Source organism: Protopterus annectens, chromosome 17.part0, assembly GCF_019279795.1.
Source record: "Protopterus annectens isolate FY-2018-M chromosome 17.part0, PAN1.0, whole genome shotgun sequence".
NCBI lineage: Eukaryota > Metazoa > Chordata > Ceratodontiformes > Protopteridae > Protopterus > Protopterus annectens.
In genome coordinates this window covers 61,257,555-61,279,697 of record NC_056751.1, presented here as the reverse complement: position 1 = coordinate 61,279,697, position 22,143 = coordinate 61,257,555, and the positions used below count along the sequence as shown (strand labels likewise).

At 35.9% G+C, this 22,143-nt stretch overlaps 1 protein-coding gene across 1 annotated transcript in view; it reads left to right on the top strand.

Moving 5' to 3' along the window:
- The first annotated feature begins 11,654 nt into the window (after positions 1 to 11,654).
- The window catches only part of SARAF (store-operated calcium entry associated regulatory factor), a 475,866-nt gene continuing 465,377 nt past the window's right edge, over positions 11,655 to 22,143 (top strand). Inside the window, exon 1 of the mRNA XM_044059699.1 lies at positions 11,655 to 11,946. Coding sequence (XP_043915634.1) covers positions 11,706 to 11,946 — 241 coding nt within the window. The 5' untranslated portion in view covers positions 11,655 to 11,705. The remainder of the gene's footprint in view (positions 11,947 to 22,143) is intronic.

Here is a 22,143-nt window from a genome sequence, read left to right as displayed (position 1 = left end):
ATAACCATAGAATGCTTTCAAATAACTTATGTGCAAATTAATTTAGAAAATGGATACTGTGTTAGTTTATAACAGCAGTATCTAAGGGCATACCTCCCAACTGTCCCTGAATTTGGCTCAACATTTTGCTCTGTCCCTCCTAAACGCAATGATTTTTTTTTTTTTTAGTAAAGGTGGTTAATTACTATCTGGAAACTACCCCAATCATTACAGTTACAGAATCATTTTATTTCATAAAAAAAGTTAATTCCAGTCTTCTTATTCTTTAACATAGTAGTGTCTAATTTTAAATATCTGTGAGTAGGCAACTTTATTAGTGATTTTTTTTTTTTACTCAAATATTTTTTATTTTGAACATGAAATAATGAATAAATGCATTCTTATTACATTATAGTATCATATCACTTAATAAGTTAACTATATACAAATTTACATTCAGCCTGACATATGAAAGTGATGAATATAAAGTTATACATAAGTAAATAAACTAAACTTACTAATTAATTATTTCAAGAGGAGATTGGATCCATTTGTAAAGTGTCAATCAATGTTAAAACTTTTTTTCCAGGGATTGTTAGATAATGGCATAGGAAACATTCTTAGTTCTTTGGATTTTACTTCCATTAAGGCCATCTTCTTCAACAAACACAGAAATTCTTCACTGCTAGGTACAACAGTAGTGCACCATCTTTTAGTTATAGATTTCATAGCTATAGCTAGTATTGTCCATAGTACATAAAGATTATGTTTGCTTAAATAAAGACCTTCAGTTACATTCAATAATATTAAAGCTTTGGTCATCACAAATATGTCTGTAAAAATCGCCTGCATAAAATTGTTAACATTTTCCCAAAAAGGACTGATTTTTTTACACTCATAAAAAAATATGAGACCAATCAACTTTATCAATCTGTTGACATCTCCAACAAACCCCATTACTAGAAGGATTGACTTTTGAAATTTTGTCTGGATTTAAGAAGGATCTATGTAGGAATTTCCAAGTAAATATTCTCCAATATTGAGAACAAGAGGTCAATTTTACTGACAGTAATATGCCTGATTTATTTTCTGGGGTTAATTGAATTAAACATCCTTTAGTAATAAATTGCCAATATACAGGTTTGAGTAATGTTTTGTAATTTTTTATTAGATTATATAGGTATTGGTTCATAGATTAGTACTAGGTTAACTGCCCTTGCGAGCCATTTTAAGCCTAGCCAATTATCCCTTGTGAGACTTAAACCCTGCACCTTGTGTTTTGTAAGGCAAACACCTTAACCATTAGGCCACTCTCCCATCTCACCAATATTCCACCTTCCAAAGTACCCTGAATAGTGTTTACAGATGGTGTTTTGTGTTTGTACTGATTGAAAAATCCTTCTAGTGTTTTACCTCTCCTAAAGGAGAACTGGAACCTAGGACCTAAAAGGCTACTATGCTGATCATCAGCCCATAAGACATCCCAGTCTTGCTGAGTGAGATCCATAAAGCGAAAAGTATTGCGGCCATAACTACTAATTAGTTTAATAATATTATTTGTTTTTTTTTTTTTTTTTGGATTGATATTTCAGCAGATCTGCTCTGTCTAAAGATTAAACCTCCCTACTAGCCTGAACAATATGAGAATTAGTCCATCCCTCATTCTCCAAATCTACCTATTAGTTCCTGCTGTTGTGATAAGAACCCCTCATTAGTAGAACAAATTCTATGAACCCTCAAATTGCGATTTTTGGAATATTTCGGATATGTTTCAGATGACAGCTGGAGGCATGGAGTAAAGTATTAGAATGAACTGGCTTACAGATAAACAGAAGATTCCAATGTACCATCCTTTTGTCGTCTGAAAAGGACATCCAAAAATGAAATACAGTCAGTATCATAATGTACTGTAAATTGGATGCCCCACTTATTTTCATTCAGATATTGAACAAATTCTTGTAATATTCATCAGAACTCCAAACCATCCAGCAGTCATCCAAAAATCTCCACCAAATATCTACTTCACCCAGAAACAGGTTATAGCTAACATCATAGATAATTTCTTGTTCCAGGTAGTCCATGAAAAGATAGGCATAGATTGGTGCAAATGACGCACCCATAGCAGTGTCCTTAAGTTGTAAAAAAACCAACTGCCATTCAAATAGAAAACATTCTTAGTAAGAACATATTCAGTTAAACAAAAGTGAAAGGTATTAAAACCAGAAAACACTCTTGGTAAGAACATGTTCAGTTAAACAAAGGAGAAAGGTATTAAAACCTGGACTATATAAAGGAATTTTCTGTAACCAATATTCCAAAGCAGTAAAACCCGCTCAATGAGGAATACTCATATATAAAGATATAACATATAAGATGCACATAATCCACCCTGGTTCTAACTGCATGTCTGAAAGAATGTTAAAGGAAAACTTTGGGCTTAAACACAATTTAGCTCAACTGCAAGTCCTCTTCTAGCCCTGTAAACTCATCCCAGCCATCTACAGTAACGAGAATGTACAAATACATTTTTTATTTCTACATTTTTGCCTTTCTGTAGTGTAGGGCAGGAAAGCCCATCCCCCATTTTTTAGTATCGCATTCTTCAAGTTGCAAATTGTCTTTACCTTCATGATGTACCTTTGACACAGTCATATCAGTAGTTCCCTCTCCTGCAGATCCTCCCACACAGTGACAGACATTTTCTAGTTTCTCATCATTATATAAGATTACAAACAATTTGATTATGAATTTAGGTGGAGTTGGAAACAAAGAGTTGTTGTTTATCCTACATAGATCCTTGGAATATGTCAACACATTTTGAAGTATCAACCATTTATGAGAGTTCAAATTATAAGTTGACATCATATATTGTATATCTAATACTTGTTGATTGTTTATGCAATGCAACCAACAAATCAATTTTCTCTGTTCCCAAGAAATGAATATGTCTCTATGAATTCTATTTGGGAAGTTTTTAGTAATACTGAAGGGAATTAATGTTGTGAGCCAAAGCTTTAAATCTATGTTCATATTTATAAATTTTCTAAAGTGGTTAAATAAATTATTTATTAGATTTGTTTTTGGTTAGTATAGTTGTATTATATTGCAAATTTAGAATCAGTGAGTACCATATTATATTATCTTTACCTCCAGTAATATTATTTTTTAAGTAATTTGTTTTCATTTATTATTATAGTTGTGTGTAAAATTCGAGTGGCTCTAATGTAATATTCAATATCCAGAAAATGTATTCCTCCCTGATCCCACTGTCTAATATGATGGGTGTTCACAATCTTATTTCTTTTAGGATACCATAAGAACTTTAGAAGTATTGCTGTTATTTTCATAAGATAGGTTTTTTTCAGGAATTGACACAGTATCTTGTACTATATACAAAATTTTGGGAAGAAGAACCATTTTGATCAGATGTAATCTATCTTCAAACACTATGAATAGGTTATTATATTGAGCACTAGATTATCTATTGTATCTATGACCCTTTTATAGTTAATATTCATTATATTTTGTGTATTCTCACTCAAAACTATCCCCAGGTATTTTAATGTTGCTACCTATTCATATATGATATGGTTCTTGTGCACTTGTATATATATTTTTTTATTTAATAATAAATATTTAGACTTTTGGTTATTAAAACAAAGTCCTGAGATCTTATGAAATTTGTCTATCAAGATATCTAATTCATCTAAAACTTCTTTTGAGTTCAGTATTGTGAGAAGTATATCGTCAGCGAAGAGCATAATCTTAGAGTTATATTGTTCAAATATATTTATTCCTTTTATCTTTGGGTTATTTCATATTAAGATAGCCAATAACTCTATAGCTAATGCAAATAAGATGGGTGACATAGGACAACCCAGTTTAGTCCCTCTTGTAATTTGTATTGCCTCTGAAGTGAAAGGTCCTATTTTAATATAAGCTAAATAATTTTCATAAATTGTTTTAAAGGTTGTAATAAAAGAGGGAGGAAAGGAATATGCTTCAAGAATTTTAAGTAAATAATCCCAATTTAGGGAGTCAAATGCTTTTCCAATATCCAATCCAATTATTAATGCTTCTATATTTTCCTTATTTAAATAATCAATCAATGTCAAAATCCTTTTAATGTTGTCATGTGTATGTCTGCTTTGAATAAACCCAATTTGGTCATTATTGATTATTTCATGTAGTTGGTTTTACATCCTATTTACCAAGATAGACATAAATATTTTATAGTCAATGTTTAACAATGAAATTGGCCTATAGAAACTACAATAACTAGCTTCTTTATTTTCTTTAGAATGGGTATGATTAAAGAATATCTCCATGAAGGTGGAATTATTGCATGGGTATGAATTTCAGTTAGTGTTTTATGTAGTAATGAGGTTATATTTTTTTGGAAATAATTTATAAATTTCAGAAATTAAGCTATCCATTCCAGGAGACTTACCAGATTTACTTTCTTTAATTCTTTCAGCAACTTCTTTGTATGTGATGTTTTTTTGTAGATTCCCTTGTAAGCTTTCAGGGATTTGTTTAATATTAGATATCATATTTTCTAAGCTAAGGTGATTTGTTGTAGTATTCTTGCTTTTATAATGATTTGTATAATGACATTTGAAAGCATTCTAGTATATCTCCTATTTCTGATACTTTCTTATTTTTTTTTCCTCATGTAAGATATTAATAATAGAATTCGCTTTAGATTGCATTTTGACTTTAATTGACAAATTATGTAGATGCTTTGGAGAAGTCACATAAGAATTTATCTTTAACTTTTCCATGGCTAAGTTAGTTTTATGATTTAATATCTCATTAAATCTTTTATTTAAATCATCTATTATTTTCTTATTTCCAAACAAATTACTGGATTTTTTGGGATTTATACAATGTAAGTTTTTTTGTAGCTCTTGTAGTTCTGATTCCCATTCCTTGATTTTATTTTTATACCAACCGATCGCTTGCCCATAAATATAAGCTTTAAGTGAGTCCCATACCATGACTATGTTCACTTCTGAATTGTAGTTTAAATCTATAAAGAAATTGAGTTCCTTCACTAACCATTGCTTAAATTCTTTTATTTTTGTAATGTACGCAGGAATTCTAGATATAGATCCTAGTGGTTTCAAATTTACTAGCATTTTTAGAATTAATGAGTTATGGTCTGATAGAGGACATGGGATTATTGAGGAAGAGTTAATTTTTGTTTGAAGGTCTTGAGAGATGTATATTTTATCTATCCTGGTTTGGGTGCCAAATCTATAATCTTGGTGAGAGATTAATAATAATGAGTTATTATCTATAACCTTAAAGGTATCTATCAATTTTAGAGACTCGGTCCATCTTTTTAATAGTTTCACAACAGCTGTTAAATGCAGAGATTTTTTATTAGTGGTTTCAGAAGTATCAGTAATACAATTAAAATCCCCTCCTATTATTAAATTGCCTTTAGATATATTTGTAATTTGGTCTAGATGTTTCTTAACTGTTCCCATTCCAATACCAGGAAACCAGTATAGGTTTACCAGTGTCCACAACCTGTTATTATACTTCAAGATGACTATAGCTAGGAGACCATCATTGTCCACATATGTATGTAATACTTCAGGGATTAAGGAATTCATTCTCCATAAAATTGTTACTTCCCTTTTCTTAGTTTAAATTTGGAGCTTGCTAAGGTCATATAATTACTGGGGTTCCAAATGAAAACATCGTTATTTTTGAAGTGAGTTTCCTGAAGAAGAATTATTTGAGCTTTATTTAGTTTTAGGTATTTTAATAAGTTGGATCTTTTACTTGGACTATTTAGGCCATTAATGTTTAAAGATAATATAGAAAGGTCCATATCAGTTATTTTATAGAAACATTTAAAGTGCTATTATACTTTCCTAGATCATCCCCTTTTATATTAGTAAAATTATTAGTTTGTAAACATTTGTCACTTTCAGTAAAGCTTATTATCTCTAAAGTAGTCAACATATTTAAGTCAGGCTTGAAAAAAACAATTAACATCATAAAAACTAAAGAAAATAGTAAAATTAAACTAGTTAGAACATTAACTCCTATCCACCATGGAATTAAATACATTTCTAGTCCTATAGATAAATACATCTGAAGAACTAACAGTCTAACTCCAATTTTCCAATCATTAGAGCTCCATATATGCACTATTAAATATTAAAGAAGTCTATTGAAATAGTTAGTATTATGTTTAAAAACATTCAGTATTAAAACAAACTCAATATATACATTAACATCTATATGATTACCATGTGAACATATTGACTTATGAACTTTTGCTATACAGGACATTATAGTTGTTCAATTTGCTTGAAACAACATATGTTTCCATATTATATATAATAATCATTTGTTTGAAACACATAAATTATTTACATTCATGTACACATATATTCAATACTCTTTACATCTCGTAGTCAACAACTACAGCTTTAAAAAAGCTGTTCATTAAATCTAACAGGTGCTTTCTAAATTATTTCAAAACAAAGAGATAACTATTAATTACTATATATATAAAACAGGTGTTTAATTTCAGCTATGATAGGTTAGCACAGGAGCTTATGAATTGTCCTTACAAATGACTACAAGATGACAGTACTGTGTATGTGTTTCCGAATATTTATAATATTCCGAATGTTTAGTATACTTATATGATAAATTTGTTAATTATGTTTCAAACATCCAACTTGTTAAACTTTTTTATACTCATTTATAGAATAAAGTAAGTAAAGATTTCTAAACTGCTTCCATAAAATACGTTCGTGCTTTGAAACTAGAAGTGTATTCATAGCCAATCAAATTCTTCCCCACACATTGCTATGGTAATAATAAATAGACCAATAGTTGGAGAAAAGAAAAAAAAAACCTGCTAAGAGCATATGTCACTTGTGAGACATGTAGTCTTAAAATCTTCATTCTAATTTCACGAGCTGTTATTTCCCCGCTCAAGTATCTCACTAAGAAAATTCAATCAGATATATATCAGCCCCATTTATTCTTCTCAAACTCTAACAGTAAGTTCAAGCGTTCCCATTAGAGGATCACCAAGCAGACTCCGTATACCCTATGGGGCAAGTCAACATCCCCTCTCCCAAACAGAACATATACAATACTGCAACCCAAGCAACTGGGCCATGACAATCTTAACTCGAACCACAAGACATCAACACCTTTACTATGATAGTATATTCAACTTCTTTTCCCAAAAACAGGAAAAGTTTCTTATTCAAATCCACTATTCTCTATGAAAGCACATCTTAATATCAGCCATATATTAGCTTCCACTGCACTCACCCACAGAATATCTCCCCAGACCGATGTTGGCCATTCCCTAGGAATCCAGTTCCATATCATCAGCGGAGCACAAAACGGCCATTGTTTAGTCACAATCAGAGCGGTCCCAACGATATCCAGAGCCAGCATTAGAAATACAGTGTTAACAAGCATCTCCTTGAAATGAGTGAAGAATCATAATGAACTTCCCTTCAATACAACGTCATACACTCCGTATACCATTGAAACTACCCTACGTCACCATAACAATAAGAAACATTTCCAGCTTGTATTACTTAAACTAAGTACTGAAATGATTAGTAGTCTTCCTAGACTTATCGGATATACTTTCTACTGTAACATTATATTGTTAGTAAGCAGTTACTCTGGATTTAAAGGCAAATAACTAGCGATTAGGGTTTATTTCAGCCAAAGTATATTTCTATAGGAATTTAATAACGTAATAATTAGTAGGGAAGTAAGGATGTGACTAACAATTAGTAACTTTATCAGATTATCACTTTTTTAATATATATTTATATGCAGAGAAGGGAAAAAAATGAATAAAGAAATAGAGGCAAGAGAAACACAGACAAGACATGAAATAGTGGGGAAAGATAAAGAAATATCAGAAAGAAATTATTTATATCTATTATATGACTAAAATTGTAACTCATTTATAAAAATATATAGAAAACATACCTTTCCTGTATATGTGTAGTTTAAATTTACATGAACTTAAAAGATTTGCATATATTAAGTCCTTTTAAAAGTTTTAGTGATTATTTTATAGTCGATGCTTTGAGAGATTTTATAGTTGTAGATACTTTAGATTTAGTTTTCTGCTAGATTCATTTTTCTGCTTCTTCTTTTTAACATCAGTTGAACCATTTTTATCAGTGGATCTCTTCAGGGACGAGGATGCCCATTCCATATCTTCCGAGATGGTTATGATGTTATTGTTTTTTATGAATTGTAGGGCCTCTTCCAGAGTGCTGAAGGTTCTCATCTGAGATTTATCAGACACTAGGTGGGAGGCACATGCAAAAGCTACAGAAGCTATTTTAGAAAATTACAATGATATCACCGATGCACTCAATTATTTACATTCAGATAATAATACAAAGGGTGATATTAGATTGAGGGCCAACAATCTTTTAGAGAAGATGGAACAATTTGAATTTGTGTTTATGCTCCATTTCTGGAATCGAATACTGAGACATTTTTCAAAAGTAAATAAAATTCTTCAAAGCCCTAATATTTTACTGAGTAGTTGTGCAGATTGGTACAGGTCACTTTTGGATATTTTACGTGGAATTAGGGAAGATTTTGATGCATTTGAGCAACAAGCAAAAAACATGTTGCCAAATACTGAATATAAAACTGCCAGAAGGATAATAAGAAGTAAAAGGCAAGGGAATTATGAAAATTCATCTGACCCTGATGCCTTAGACGAACTCTCTTCAAGAGATAAATTTAGGATTAAATCATTTATTCCTATATTAGATGCACTAGAATCAAATTTAGAAAGAAGAGATTCTGTTTATGATGATGTAGTGAAAATATTTTCCTTTCTTGCCGATCTTACATTATCAAAGGTAGAACTTCAAAGAGGTGTTGAGCTGTTAATGCAAGAATACCCAGAAGATGTCAACCAAAATCTTACTGAAGAAATATTTCATTTCCACACATATGTGAGACAAACGCATAAGCCTTCAAAAAATTCCACATTGTCGCATACAGACTTGTATCAAATAATATTCAAAGAAAATATTCAAGTGGCCTTCCCCAATGTGGAATCAATCTTACGGCTGTTTCTCAGTTTAATAGTCACTAATTGTACTGGAGAAAGGTTATTTTCAAGACTTAAAAATATCAAAAATCAATTAAGAAGCAGAATGACCCAGACGAGGTTGTCTTCATTGAGTATTTTGTGCATCGAAAATGAGACCTTCAGAAAAATAGATTTTGATGAACTTATAGAAGAATTCTGCGTGAAAAAGTTTAGAAAGAAATTCTTCTAATCTACTACTTCATTTTAAATGTATACTTGGATTGAATCAGTTCTTAAATAAAATAACTATTAACATAAAATTTAATATGATATACAATTTGATATTTTCTTTTTTGTGATCTGGATTTTGTTTGAATAAAGTTCCATTTTTGGTTTAGTTTAAGACTTAAAATTCATAATAATTCATACTTAAACTTTAAATGCGAATTATTATGAAATAAATTTATCTGAATTGAATTTGGTTTAATCTTCAATGTATTGAATATATTTAATTTGATAGAAAATATGATAATTTTTATTGCGTATTTTATTTTCGTAGTCAAACATTTTCATTATTTGAATTTTGTTTCTTTGTAAATGTTGTGTGTTATGTTTGATTAGTTATTGTTACAAGTACTATATATGGTGCTGAGAATAAATGTCCAAATAAGTGTTCTCGACTTTTTTTTATTTATTATCCGTGACACATTTTTTATAAAGGTTAGTACCAATGACAACATGTTTCATTTAACATATTGATATATATCACAGTAATGATGTATTTTATTATCTCTCATGTAATTTACAAACTTAAAAATGGGAGGTGAAAGGGCCTCATAAGTGGAATAGCCTAGGGCCTCTTTTCATCTAAATCCGGCCCTGCTCATCTCACTTAGGTGCAGTATTTTTATTTTTGCAGGGAAGGCCATTTGCTCTTTAATATTGTTCTGCTTTAAAGTTTTTATTAGTGGCCATACCTTTTTCCTCTGTTCCAGTACTTTAGTGGAATAGTCATTATCAAATCTTATTAGATTCTGGTTATATTTTATAGGACTTTTCCTCCAAGCTGTCTTTAACACCAGCTCTTTATCTATAAAAGACATAAATGTTATTATAATTGATCTTGGAGGCACAGAAGATGGTGATGTGGTTGATGCTAAAGTTTTATTCCCCAAAGCACGATGCACCCTTTCTATGCCAAAGGAGAAGCCTTCTTCGACATTTAGAACCTCTGGTATCCATGTGTTTAGAAAATATATAATGTTCCCTCCTTCTGTTTTCTCATGTAAGCTGAAGATCCTGATATTAGACCTTCTCTCTCTATTTTCAAGGTCGTCTAATTTGTTCAAGAGCCAGGTGTTCTGCTTCAGGAGATACTCTGTTTGTGTTTCCCCTTCCTTGAGCCTACCATCAATGTCAGTCAAAGAAGTTTCAATGGCTGTTAACTTTGACTGATATTGCTGAAGTATTTCTTGGCAGACTTCTGTTTGTTTCTGAGAGTTCTCTTTTAAGTTCTGCAAATTAATCTTAAAGTCATCCATTTTAGTTGATAATTCTTGTAGTGTGGTAGCCACCAGCTGCAGTTCCTTTTTTGTAGCCAAGTCTGAATGAGGATTCTTCAGATTACTCATCTCTCCAGTTGCTGTGAATAGACTTCTGAGTAATTTAACAGGAAATTTCTTATAAAAATTCTCAAAAATTTGTATTTAGTTACTTTAGACTATTAACTAAATATTTAAAGTATTTTTGTTAGAAATAGATAATTTAATTTCCTGAATTTTGATACTTGTTTATGGAGCTCCACAAAAAGTGCTGCCTTCAGTTAGCCATTCAGGCTCCGCCCCCATTAGTGATTATTTTTGATTGTCCTTGATTCTGGAGGTAAGAGGTTGAGAATTATGCCTAAAAGTGTCAAAAAGGGTACATGACTCGAACTGAAAAACTTTGGTTAAATTACGTAACATATACATAAAAAAAAGCATCTTTTAGTAATAAAATCGCAGCAGTTCTTGAAATGCAGTGCATGGAACAAAAGTCCATGATAGCAGTTTTCAACGAAAGTATTATGCTAATCCCCTCAAGCGGGGTTACCACCTGTCCCTCAGCAGTTCTGTCCTGCAAAAAACACTAAAAAATAGCCAATGTCCTGACATTTCGGGACAAAAAATATTTCCTGAGTTTTCTTTAATAGTTGCATAAATCAGTTATTTGGTATCTGGAACACCTAAATATTATATGAAATAGCATAAGCAACTCAAATGTTACAAGAATAAATGGCTTTATATTAGAACAGTACCCCACCTGTATTTCTGCACATAAATGCAACTGACATTGTGAATATTCATTGTGTGATCGTACTGTGCCGTTCTGAAAAAAATGGTCATGTAAGCACAATCTCAATTCATAGCCGGACACAAACTCAGTATTTACCTAGACTAAACAAGCTGACGCTAATTTTAGGACCAAGAAAGTAAAATTTTGGTTCACAATTACGCGCACATCCATAAAAATATGGCAATTAGCAGGCAATATTCACGGTAAAAAAAACAGACGTCAGAGATATAAAGCACAGAACCAGGGTTAAGGCGGTCCTAACTGCTGTTGTGGTAGTACACACCTCTGAACAAATATTTTTTGTTCAAGCCTATCCAATAGACGGATGAAACGTTGCGGACTGATGACCCACCTTGAAACATGCGTAGAAACAAAGTACGGAAGTGAAAGTGAACTAATAAGAGTTGATACAAAAAGCGTATCGTTTAGTAAGTTAGACAGTTGTTACGTTTTTAAGAAAACTATATTTACGCTTGTTCAAGCTGTAACAATGGAGAGAAACGTAGGATTGCTATCAGCTTTTCTTCTCTTGTCACTGTCAACTGTGCAGGGATGGAATAATGAAGGTAGGTTGTTAGCATTTTCTACTCCAATAGTACAGTGCTGCCTTTTTCCCCGGATAAGTGTCAGACGTTGCAGTTTCATGTCATGTGGTGGGACATTATAGCTTCTCATATTTTGTTTTAAAAAGGGGGTTGATTTTCAAACTGAAGGAATTAATGCTGTGTTGATTGCTTCAGGTAATCGTATATTGGGGACGGGGGTGCTCGCACATTTCAGGTAATCGTATATATTTTTTTAGAGGTGGGATTGTGGTCATACCTCTCAAGTGTTCCTGATGTGGACTCATTTTAACTTTGTCCCTTTTAATCCCTCCTAACACTGGTGATTATTTTTTGGAGCTAATATGATGAATTACACTTGTGTAATCACAATAATTACACTTATAAACTTTTTTTTTATTCCAGAAAATGTGTATTATTTTACATTCTCTTGTTCCTTCAATGTTTCGAGTTAATAGTGGAAATATTCTAAAATATCCCTGATTTTATTGACATTTGTCTTTGTTTCGTTGAGAGCTATATGGTGGATTACTATAGATTTGGGAAATGCTTGTTCACCGCATTGAATACTGTATTACAAAAGTCTTTAGATGTTCATTGGCATTGATTACTGTGAAGATATTTACTGCGATATGTATCTATTTAGTGTTTTCTGATGTCGTTCCTACTGAACTCCGTGTGTGCTTTAACATCGTATGGTGAACTCAGAATTTCCGGAAACAATTTATGATAAGGCGAAGCCTATTTACATACCTTCTTATTGTATTTCACTTTCTGCACTTACCGAGTATGTACTGAGTTTGCTTTTGAAGTTATTGGCATAGAAAAACAATCTGTACGATTGACCTTTGATACTATACTAGCCAGAGATTGAGTTCTCCTATGATGTTCTCCTATGATGTTCTTAGCAGCTCGGTAATACTCATTATAGAATTCATTTGTATTGTACCGCCAGTAAAACTTTTTTATGATCGGGAGAGTGAAAACTGTTGTCCGTTAAAGCTGTCAGCATTTCCCTGACTGATAATGCAACAGTGCTTTGTAGCATTCCTCAGCTTTGTATGTATTAACATCATTATTGACCTGACAATATTTATAATTACTTATGATTTTTTATCCCTCTTTCAATTATGTTATGCTTCATCTATGGTGGTACTTGTGTATAATCTGTTCCTTTTATGCATATTCAGGGAGACTTTTTTTTTTTAAGATATCATGAACTAATGGAAAAGTAGGCTAGAACATAGCTACCATTGGTAGTGTAGAGAGAGAAAGTCCTGACTGGACCCCAGGTGACCAGAGTTTAGTTTGCAGTTCTGGTGCTTGATACTATCAGCAGACGAGGATGAGTGCACCCATCCTGGTTAGGGGATAGAACAGGCCATGTGTATCTGCAGTCCTTTTTAGTAAAGATGGCATTGCGAGGGGTGACATTGCAGTGAACATCCTGATGGTGAGCTCACCAATCTACCACCTGTGCTAGGGAATGATTGGGTTAGAGCCCTTTAGTGGGAAGTTTAATAGACTGCATGTACAGGGAGAAAGGGGCGATATTGTACTTGAGGGCCTCACCACTGTTTTGTGCAGAAGTGGGCGTGTCACGAATTGAGTGACAGATGTGGTGGACCCGGGCTGTGCAATAGTCTGTAAATTACGAAAAACTGGTCTGTGATGGTCCTATTCTCAAAACAATCGTTTCACTGTGCATTGAGTCAAACAGAACTAATTCAGGAAGTTTTATAAAACATCAATACTCTGTGGCTTTTACAAGTATAGCTGTATTAATCGCTGTTATAAATAAGCCAGACTTCATGCTACTTTTTCAGAAGTCTTATCTATTACATTTACCTTGTATTTATATATATATATATATTCTGGTCCGGTCTCAAAAGAAAAACAAAAGTAGGTACGAGTGTGTGTGTGTGTGTGTGTGTGTGTGTGTGTGTGTGTGTGTGTAAGCTGAAATAACCAGTAATAAAAGAAGTGGACATGAGCGTAGAAAGAAAGTACCACAGTCTTACCTAAAGCTTCCTCCTCGGGGTCACAATGTGGAGCACAGTGTGCTAATAAAATAACTGTATGCAGAATAAGCACAGATGTAATCATTTTTGGCGATATTGTACTTGTAATGACCCCCCCCTTGTGAAACTATTGTTTTCTTTTTACATTTTGTTGTACGTTTGGAGGGAATGCATATTTATGAATGACATATCACGAGGGTGGGTTTTGGGCGGGGCTTGCTACTGCGGATCTGGTGAGGCCCTCAAGTACACTATTGCCGAGAAAGACACCTAGGGAAAAAATAGGTTAGGGCTCAGGCATATAAGATTGCCACACATTAGAATCTAGCGTACTACTGCAGGTATTGTGAGGAGTTCTGTTGCAAAAATATGGAGATGTCTGTGGAAATAAAATATGAAGGCATAGGTTTGAAGGGACATTTTCTCTATATTTAAAATATGGGACAGTGATTAGTACACGCTTTGGAGCATGATACCATCACCTTAATATGTGTTAGGAGAGAACTTTTTCATTCTAACAAATATTTCTTACCAAATTTATGGTTTGTTCAAGTCTGGTGGTAGATCACTCGATAATAACACAGTAAGATTTATGCTTAAATGCTATTACAATTATTTTAGATCCTACAGTTTAAATTTCCCAATAGATATTTTTCTGTAGAAGTGACAGTGCCCATTCGATATGATCAAGGTTATAAATAATTGGATGACAAACTCAGATTTATGTAAGATATGGTGTCTTATTTCAAGAACCTTCCCCTAGGTGAGTGTTTTTGGCATTTTTAAAAGTTTAGTATCATTTTTATCGCAAATTTGTAGTACTGTTCTGAAGAGGGTGATTGATAAATGGATATGCAAAGTAGTAGAAAGTAAGATCGGAGACGAGCAGCTCAGATTCGGATCACAATGCAGCACAACTGACCTGATATTGGCAGTTAAGAAGAAGCTAGAGATGAGGAAGGAGTCCAGCTGAGCATTCCTAGACTTGGAGTAAGTGTATGACAAGATCCCAAGAAAGCTTATTAGGGTAATACTGCGGTATTTCAAAGTCCCAGAAGCATTGTTAGAAGTAGTGCAGGCTATGTACATGGACCCAGTGACTCAAGTACGGGCAGTGTTGGATCTCACAGGGGGGTTCCCATTGGGAGTGGGTATGCACCAGGATTCAGTTCTGAGCCCACTGCTGTTCTTACTGGTGATGGACTGCATTAGCAAACAGGTCAGAGGGGACAAATCAACAAAGTTGCTTTATGCAGACAATGTGGCATTACAGGCAGACTTTGAGCAAGAACTTCAGCAAAGGATAGGGGAATGGAATGCAAAACTGAAGGCACATGGGATAAAGCTAAATACAGATAAGACAGTGGTAATGGCAGTAAATTGGGGAAATCGGAAGCAGCTGAGAATTAAGATAGAAGGGAAGATAGTAGAACAGGTTAATAGCTTCAAGTATCTGGGAGGGGTGGTTGAGGAAAATGAAAGTCTGAATGAAGAGGATAAAGTTGGAATCAGGCTCTAGCCAACTGGCACAGAGTGTTGGGTGTAGTGTATGACAGAAGAATGCCAAAGAAGGGGAAAAGTAAGGTATAGAAAACAGTGGTGCAAGTCTTACTACTATATGGTACAGAAACCTGGGCAGTAAAAGCAGAGCAGATGAGGAAGCTAGAGTGATTGAAATGAAGTCTGAGAACGGTGGTAGGATGGACACTGGGACAAATGAAGAAATGAGGATATAAAAGTAGAAGTCAAAGTAGCTCCAGTTGCAGAAAAGATCAAAGAGAACAGATAACTGTGGTTTGGGCACATGAGCAGAATAGCAGAAGACAATCAGATGAAGAAAATTTGAGACAAACAGGAAGAAGGTAAGAGGAAATGAGGGTGTCCAGCAAAGAGGAGGATGGATTGTGTGAGAGAAGAACTGAGACGGTCAGGCATGAGTGTGGCATTGAATTGATGGAGATGGCAGCAGTTGGCATGCTACCCTGACCCCATGTAGAAAATGGGGGGGGGGGGTTCTGTTCTTCCACCTCTTTTACCAGGTTTGTCTTCTAAAAACAGAATAACCATTAAATGCAGTGAGTGAATCAGGATTACCAACTTCGGTTCAAGACTTCTGCACAGCATATTCATTTGGTGAATGCATTTTATCAGTGCCTGAAAATTAGCAGTATAATTACATATTGAGCATATATATGCTTAGTTAATTGAAGACCACATACTATTTTAATAGCAGACTGACAAAACATTACTAATTTGAGATGTGTGATCCAGTTTAATAACTGAAAATGCGTATCTGTTAAAGTAATGTATATTTTAAATATTTTTCTGCTAGTTTTAAAATACCTAGTTTAACCATAGCCTGTCCAAAAGGCAGGCGGTGACTGTCCCACTTGGGTCAGAGAGTGTAAGCTGTTTGCTGGTCAGCACCAACCCCACTGTGAGTGTCCATGCAGCCAGTAAATTCTGCAACTCACAACAGTGCACCAGGACGTCTAGCATACCAGAGCGTTATTATGCATTATATGCACATCCGTTATCTTCCAGTGTGTTGTTATAACTGCCTTGTGCATTACTGCTTGTTAGTAGCCTGACTAATGTTTTAAGCATCTTAGTTTTGGTGGTAGCACGTGTGCTTCAGGCCATTTATTTTACATTTATGGTTTTTGCAGACAGTCTCTTATTAAATCCTGTTCTCCATAAGTCTGCCAAGAACTCAGAACACTACGTCTGGACAATTCCCATCAGTTTCTACTGCCAGCCTGGTTGATATGGGCATACTGAGACAGTGTAGCAACTGCCTTATGTTCATGGACTGTCCCTTCTCCTAGCACATAATTCTTCTACTTGCGAGAGATGCATCTACATCAGTAAGCTGGAATCCATGCTGTCCCGCACCACAGTCACTACTCCTGACAAAGAGAAGATTGTCAGTGCAAGCACCACACATAGCCACACACCCACCTATGCAGGAGTCCTCAACAAAAACTTACCTAAACAACAGAGACCCCCAAAACACGCTCACAAACATTACGCTCACAAACATTCCACACACAATACCAATCACATCACACACAGTAGTCAACGCACCAGTGTCTCACAAACACAGCCCATAAGGCATAACAATAAACCAAACATAGTGGACATTGGTGACTTGATAGTGAGACACACCGAGGTCCCCGTCACCAGGCTGAACAAGGAGAAGGTCATGGTCAGCTGTTTGTCAGGTCTCTCCACAACAGGTACAAGTATGACTATGTCATTGTCCATGTTGGTGTGAACAACTTGAGTTGTACCTCTCTGGACTGTATGAAGAGAGATGTGATTGATCTCTCTGAGAATGTGCTCCAGGCAGGTATGACCCTAGCCCTAAACAGTATTTTACCTTCAGCAAGAATGTAACCACAATAGCAACAAAAATTGTTTGACTTCAATAATTGACTTAGTTTCTGGTGTCTTTCTAGGGGGATCCAATATCTGTCTGCCTGGGATGACTTGGTTGACAGGCTACGATGCTTTGCCAGAGATGGCATCCACCTGTCACCCCTAGGGTTCCGTATCTTCGCCAAAGCTCTTGCCTCCCCCATTGTGCCTTTTTAGGACATGTCCCAAAGATACATCTTCCAACATAAAAGATCTGTCAAAAAGAAAATTGACGGTCATGCTGGTCAATGCTAGGAGCCTTAATCTGAAAATGCACTTACTGGGGGCTGTCCTCACAGTGGAAGATGCTGATGTCTGTGCAGTCATGGAAACTTGGTTCAGGGCTGCAGAGTGCACCCCCTGCCTTACCAGGCTGTACCTCATTCCACACTTTCCGACCCCAAAATGAGGTTGGAAAGACTAAGGGTGGTGGAGTCTTTATTTTCATTAAGGACAGGCACACCTCCAGACTGGTTTACCAACATGATGCACTAGAATTACTCCAGGTGCAACTGACAATTGGCAAGACATCCATCCAAGTTATAGCCAGCTATAGACCCCCTCCATGTCTTAGGACACCCGCACCTCCAACCTGGACCTACTTGACTCCATCAAGGTACCCCCTATCACCCTGATCCTTGGTGACATCAACTAACCCACCATAGACTGGGTGAATTAAGGCACTCTGCCAGTGATTCCTTGGTGACATCAACTAACCCACCATAGACTGGGTGAGTTAAGGCACTCTGCCAGTGATTCCTTGACTTCATCAATTCTAACGCACTAGATCAGCTGGTGAGATAACATACTGGACTTGGTTCTCACCAACATGGGCGACCTCTGTATCACTCCTATAGTATGTTCTTCCCTGCTGAGATCAGATCATCAGTCTGCCTCATTTGAAGTTTCTATCCCACCCAACCCCTCTCCAGCCATAACCAGGCTAAAAAGCTTCTCAAAAGCTGACTACAACCGCCTAAGGGAGGGTAACTGCAGATTCACCCCCCCCAGATGATGCAGACAGCTATGCTGAACAGTATGCCAGTGCAGTATACAAGCACCAGTACAACTACGTGGACTCAGCCATACCCAACAGAACTAAAATCTGCTCCTCAAGGAAATGCAAACCTGTCTGTTGGACATCCTCTGTCAACAGGCTTTACAACAAAAGGAAGAAACTGTGGTGCAAGAGTAAAAAGGAACAAATTCCAAACTGGAAAAACTCCATCCTCTGCCTAAACAAACAAATGAAATCACTAGTGAAAACTTCCAAACCAATTATGAGTTGAAACTAGCCTACAAAACAAAGGAAACCAGAAGTCCTTCTTCAGTTACGTTAGGAACCTCCATGGCAAAGCCCAAGTTTCTTCCGAACGATTACATAATGATACCACTTACACTGATCCTGCTGACTTGGCCAACTTGCTGGCTGATAGGTTCAGCGCAAACTTCACCCCCTTATCGCCCTCCAAAGGCCCAGTTGACATCCCCAATACTTGTCCCACACCTCACATCTGTACTAAAAGAAATCACATCCAGGGTCACACTTGCTCAGGGAAAATGGCCAAATCCATAAATAATAAAAATGTAGATCATAGATCACGTGTTAAAGGCCCTATCCAAGGCAAAGAACACCGCTTCCATGGGACCTGATAGTATCTCAGGCTGTATTCTGCACCATCTCCAGCAAGAACTAGCTTCGCTGTTGAGCACCCTATTCAACCACAGCCTAACTACAGGCTTCATTCCAGCAGAGTGGAGAACTGCCATCTTCATCCCTTTGCACAAAGGTGGTGCCACTACTGACCCTGGAAATTATTGCCCCATTAGCTTGACAAGTTTGATCTGTAAAGTCATGGAGCTTATTATTATGGATCTCATAAACAAGGGCACACACAATCTCCAAGCACTCGACCCCACCTTATTCGGATTTGTCAGGGTCAGATCTTGCCTATTGAACCTAGATGACTTCTCTGAGACTGTCACCAAGGCCCTGGATGAGGGAAAGTCAGTACATACAGCTTACCTTGACCTGGCCAAAGCCTTTGACACAATCCCCCACTCTGGCATCATTGAAAAGCTAACACAACTTGGTGTTAATCCCCATCTAGTCAGATGGGTGGCCGGCTGGCTCACAAATAAGACCCACAAGGTCAAAATAGATGCTGCCACCTCCGACATCAGACCTGTCACTAGTGGTGTTCCGCAGAGATCTGTCCTGGGACCCCTACTGTTTGGCATATACTTCTCAGAGGTCCAGGCAAAGACAAAGGGCCTGTGGCTGACCAAGTGTGCAGATGACTGTAAGTTGGGTGCTGTCCTTGACTCCCCAATTGATGTTAACATACTGCAAGAGGGTCTCTCAGCCAGAAATAACTGGTGCCAAAGTCATGGCCTTAAGTTAAACACAAAACAATGTATTATCATACCATTTCACAAAAACATTGCCCCTACTGATTACCACATCAACAGCAACCCCCTAAGCACACAACCTGTGGTTATAGACCTGGGTACTTAGGTTGACAACAGTCTCACATTCAACCATCATGTGGCGTTTGTGGTCAGAAAAGCCTTTTACTTGGTTCATGTTATAAGTAAAGGAATTGCATCCAGAAAATAGGAGGTTATTACCTCACTGTACCCTTCCCTTATTAGACTTATGATTGAGTATAATGTACCGTTTGGTATGTACCTCTCCAAACACCTGCACCAACTGGAAAGGCCACAGAAATGCCTCACAAAGAGAATCCATGGCCTTCAACACCTATCCTATGTGAACAGGCTTAAATCATTATAACTCTTACTCGGTATCATACAGATTGCTCAGAGGTGAGCTATATCTCGCCTCCAAGGCAATATCGGACCCTGCCCTACTAGAGATATTCCATATCCATAAGGCTAACTCCTCATGCATTACCCACTCGATAGGCCTAAGTCTAATATATAACCTCAACAAAACCTGCTGGAGAGAGAGAGGTTGGTCTCCCAGAGGCTGCCCCGTCTCTGGAATAGACATCCCATACATGTGAAACAGAGTACCTCACTGGCCCTAAAACGCAATCTTGATGAGTGGATGGGAAACCATATATTTGTGCCAGGGGTTTCACCTTTGTCCCTCACTGACAGAGGTGACAGATGCTGACTGAGGTTTCTTTTTTGGGGATAAACTCTTGGCTAGTTTTGTAAGGCCCCTAGGACCATTAACCTAGTAACCTCCTGTGATCCTTATGTGGACATGCCTGACTGTTCTCCATTTTTTTTTTAAAACAAGAAACATCTTTACTGAATTATCACTTACGACCTAGGCAATCATACATTTATATAAATGAAAACAAACCATACTGACATAATCTTAGTTGCAGGCATTATATATCCCAAACGATATAGACATAATTTTAGTTGCAAAAATTATACATCGGTTATAATCTACACAATCATTGTCAGTCAAACATTGCATAGCTTATTTAAATACTGCCCTCTTTTAAACTTCACTTCTCCCCTGTATGTATTGTTCCCACAATTTTTCTCTGCAATTTAATCCTACAATTTTCTAAAGATGCCAATTCCAGTTGTTTTAGCTCTGTTACTATATTCACTACTTCTAGTACGGTTCGTTTAGACTTTGGTTTCCATTTTCTAGTAATTGCTTTTTTGGCAGGTACCATAATCAGACTTGGCAAGGCCTTAATTTGTGTAGGCAATTCCGATTCTGTATCATAGCTCAGAAAAATCATTTCCCTAGATACACCAATTTGCTCATCCAGTATGGCTGATAGAGTAGTCTGCAGGGAATCTTTAAAGTCTGTCAGCTCGTTATTCTCCCAGGAAATATGTCCCCAATTACTTCTTCTTCCCCATTACACCTCCAACATTTGCTGTCTACCTGAGGAGAAATTCTCTGGAGTCTACTTGGGGTATAAAAATACCTATGTAAACATTTCCAGGCAAAAACCCTAAATCTTCTAGATTATGTAGCATATCTGGGAGACATACATATATTCTCTCATTGTTTCTTTGTGAATTGCTTATCCAATCTCCTCCCAATCATTTCCAACCTCCTTTAATTGACTGTTGTAGTTATCATGCGATATTTTATATGCTGTACTAATTATTCCTTTTTTTTTTTAACAGCAGCTTCTGTTCTGGATTCTACTAAAAACTCTGTCAGTGCTGGTCTTTCATTTAGGAACCCCCCCCCCCATTTCTTTATCTTTGCCTTCCCTATCAAGGATTGATATCAGAGTATAGGCAATCTCTAACTTGCAGTTCAAATACATTCTTGATGTCTTTCCATTCTGTTACCTTTCCCTCTCTAATTATTTTTTTCCAATACCTTGGTTTCTTCACCAGTGTTCTCAAATAAATTCTATCCCCCTCTTGCCTATAGTTTTTATCCTTAATTACAGTAATTCCTATCAGCAGAATTTCTTTCCTCCATTCCTGTATAGTGTTTAGTTCTTGGAATGCTGTCTGCTACTTTCTGAGTATAACATTCATTATGGTTATTTGTATTCTCCTTAAAGATCTGCATCCAAAATCCCAGTCTCTTCTTGTATCTTAAGCTTCACCCCTATTTCATATTCATCCCTGTCTACTTTGAATTATAGATTTCTGCTTGTGCTGTGTGTAGGATCCTTAACTATGTAGCTCTGAAATATCCCTTCAAATCAGGTAATCCCAATCTGCAGTGTTCTATTGGAAGAATCATCTTATCTCATTTGACTGTTGCTGTTTCCCCCCAGATAAAAATCTTTCATCT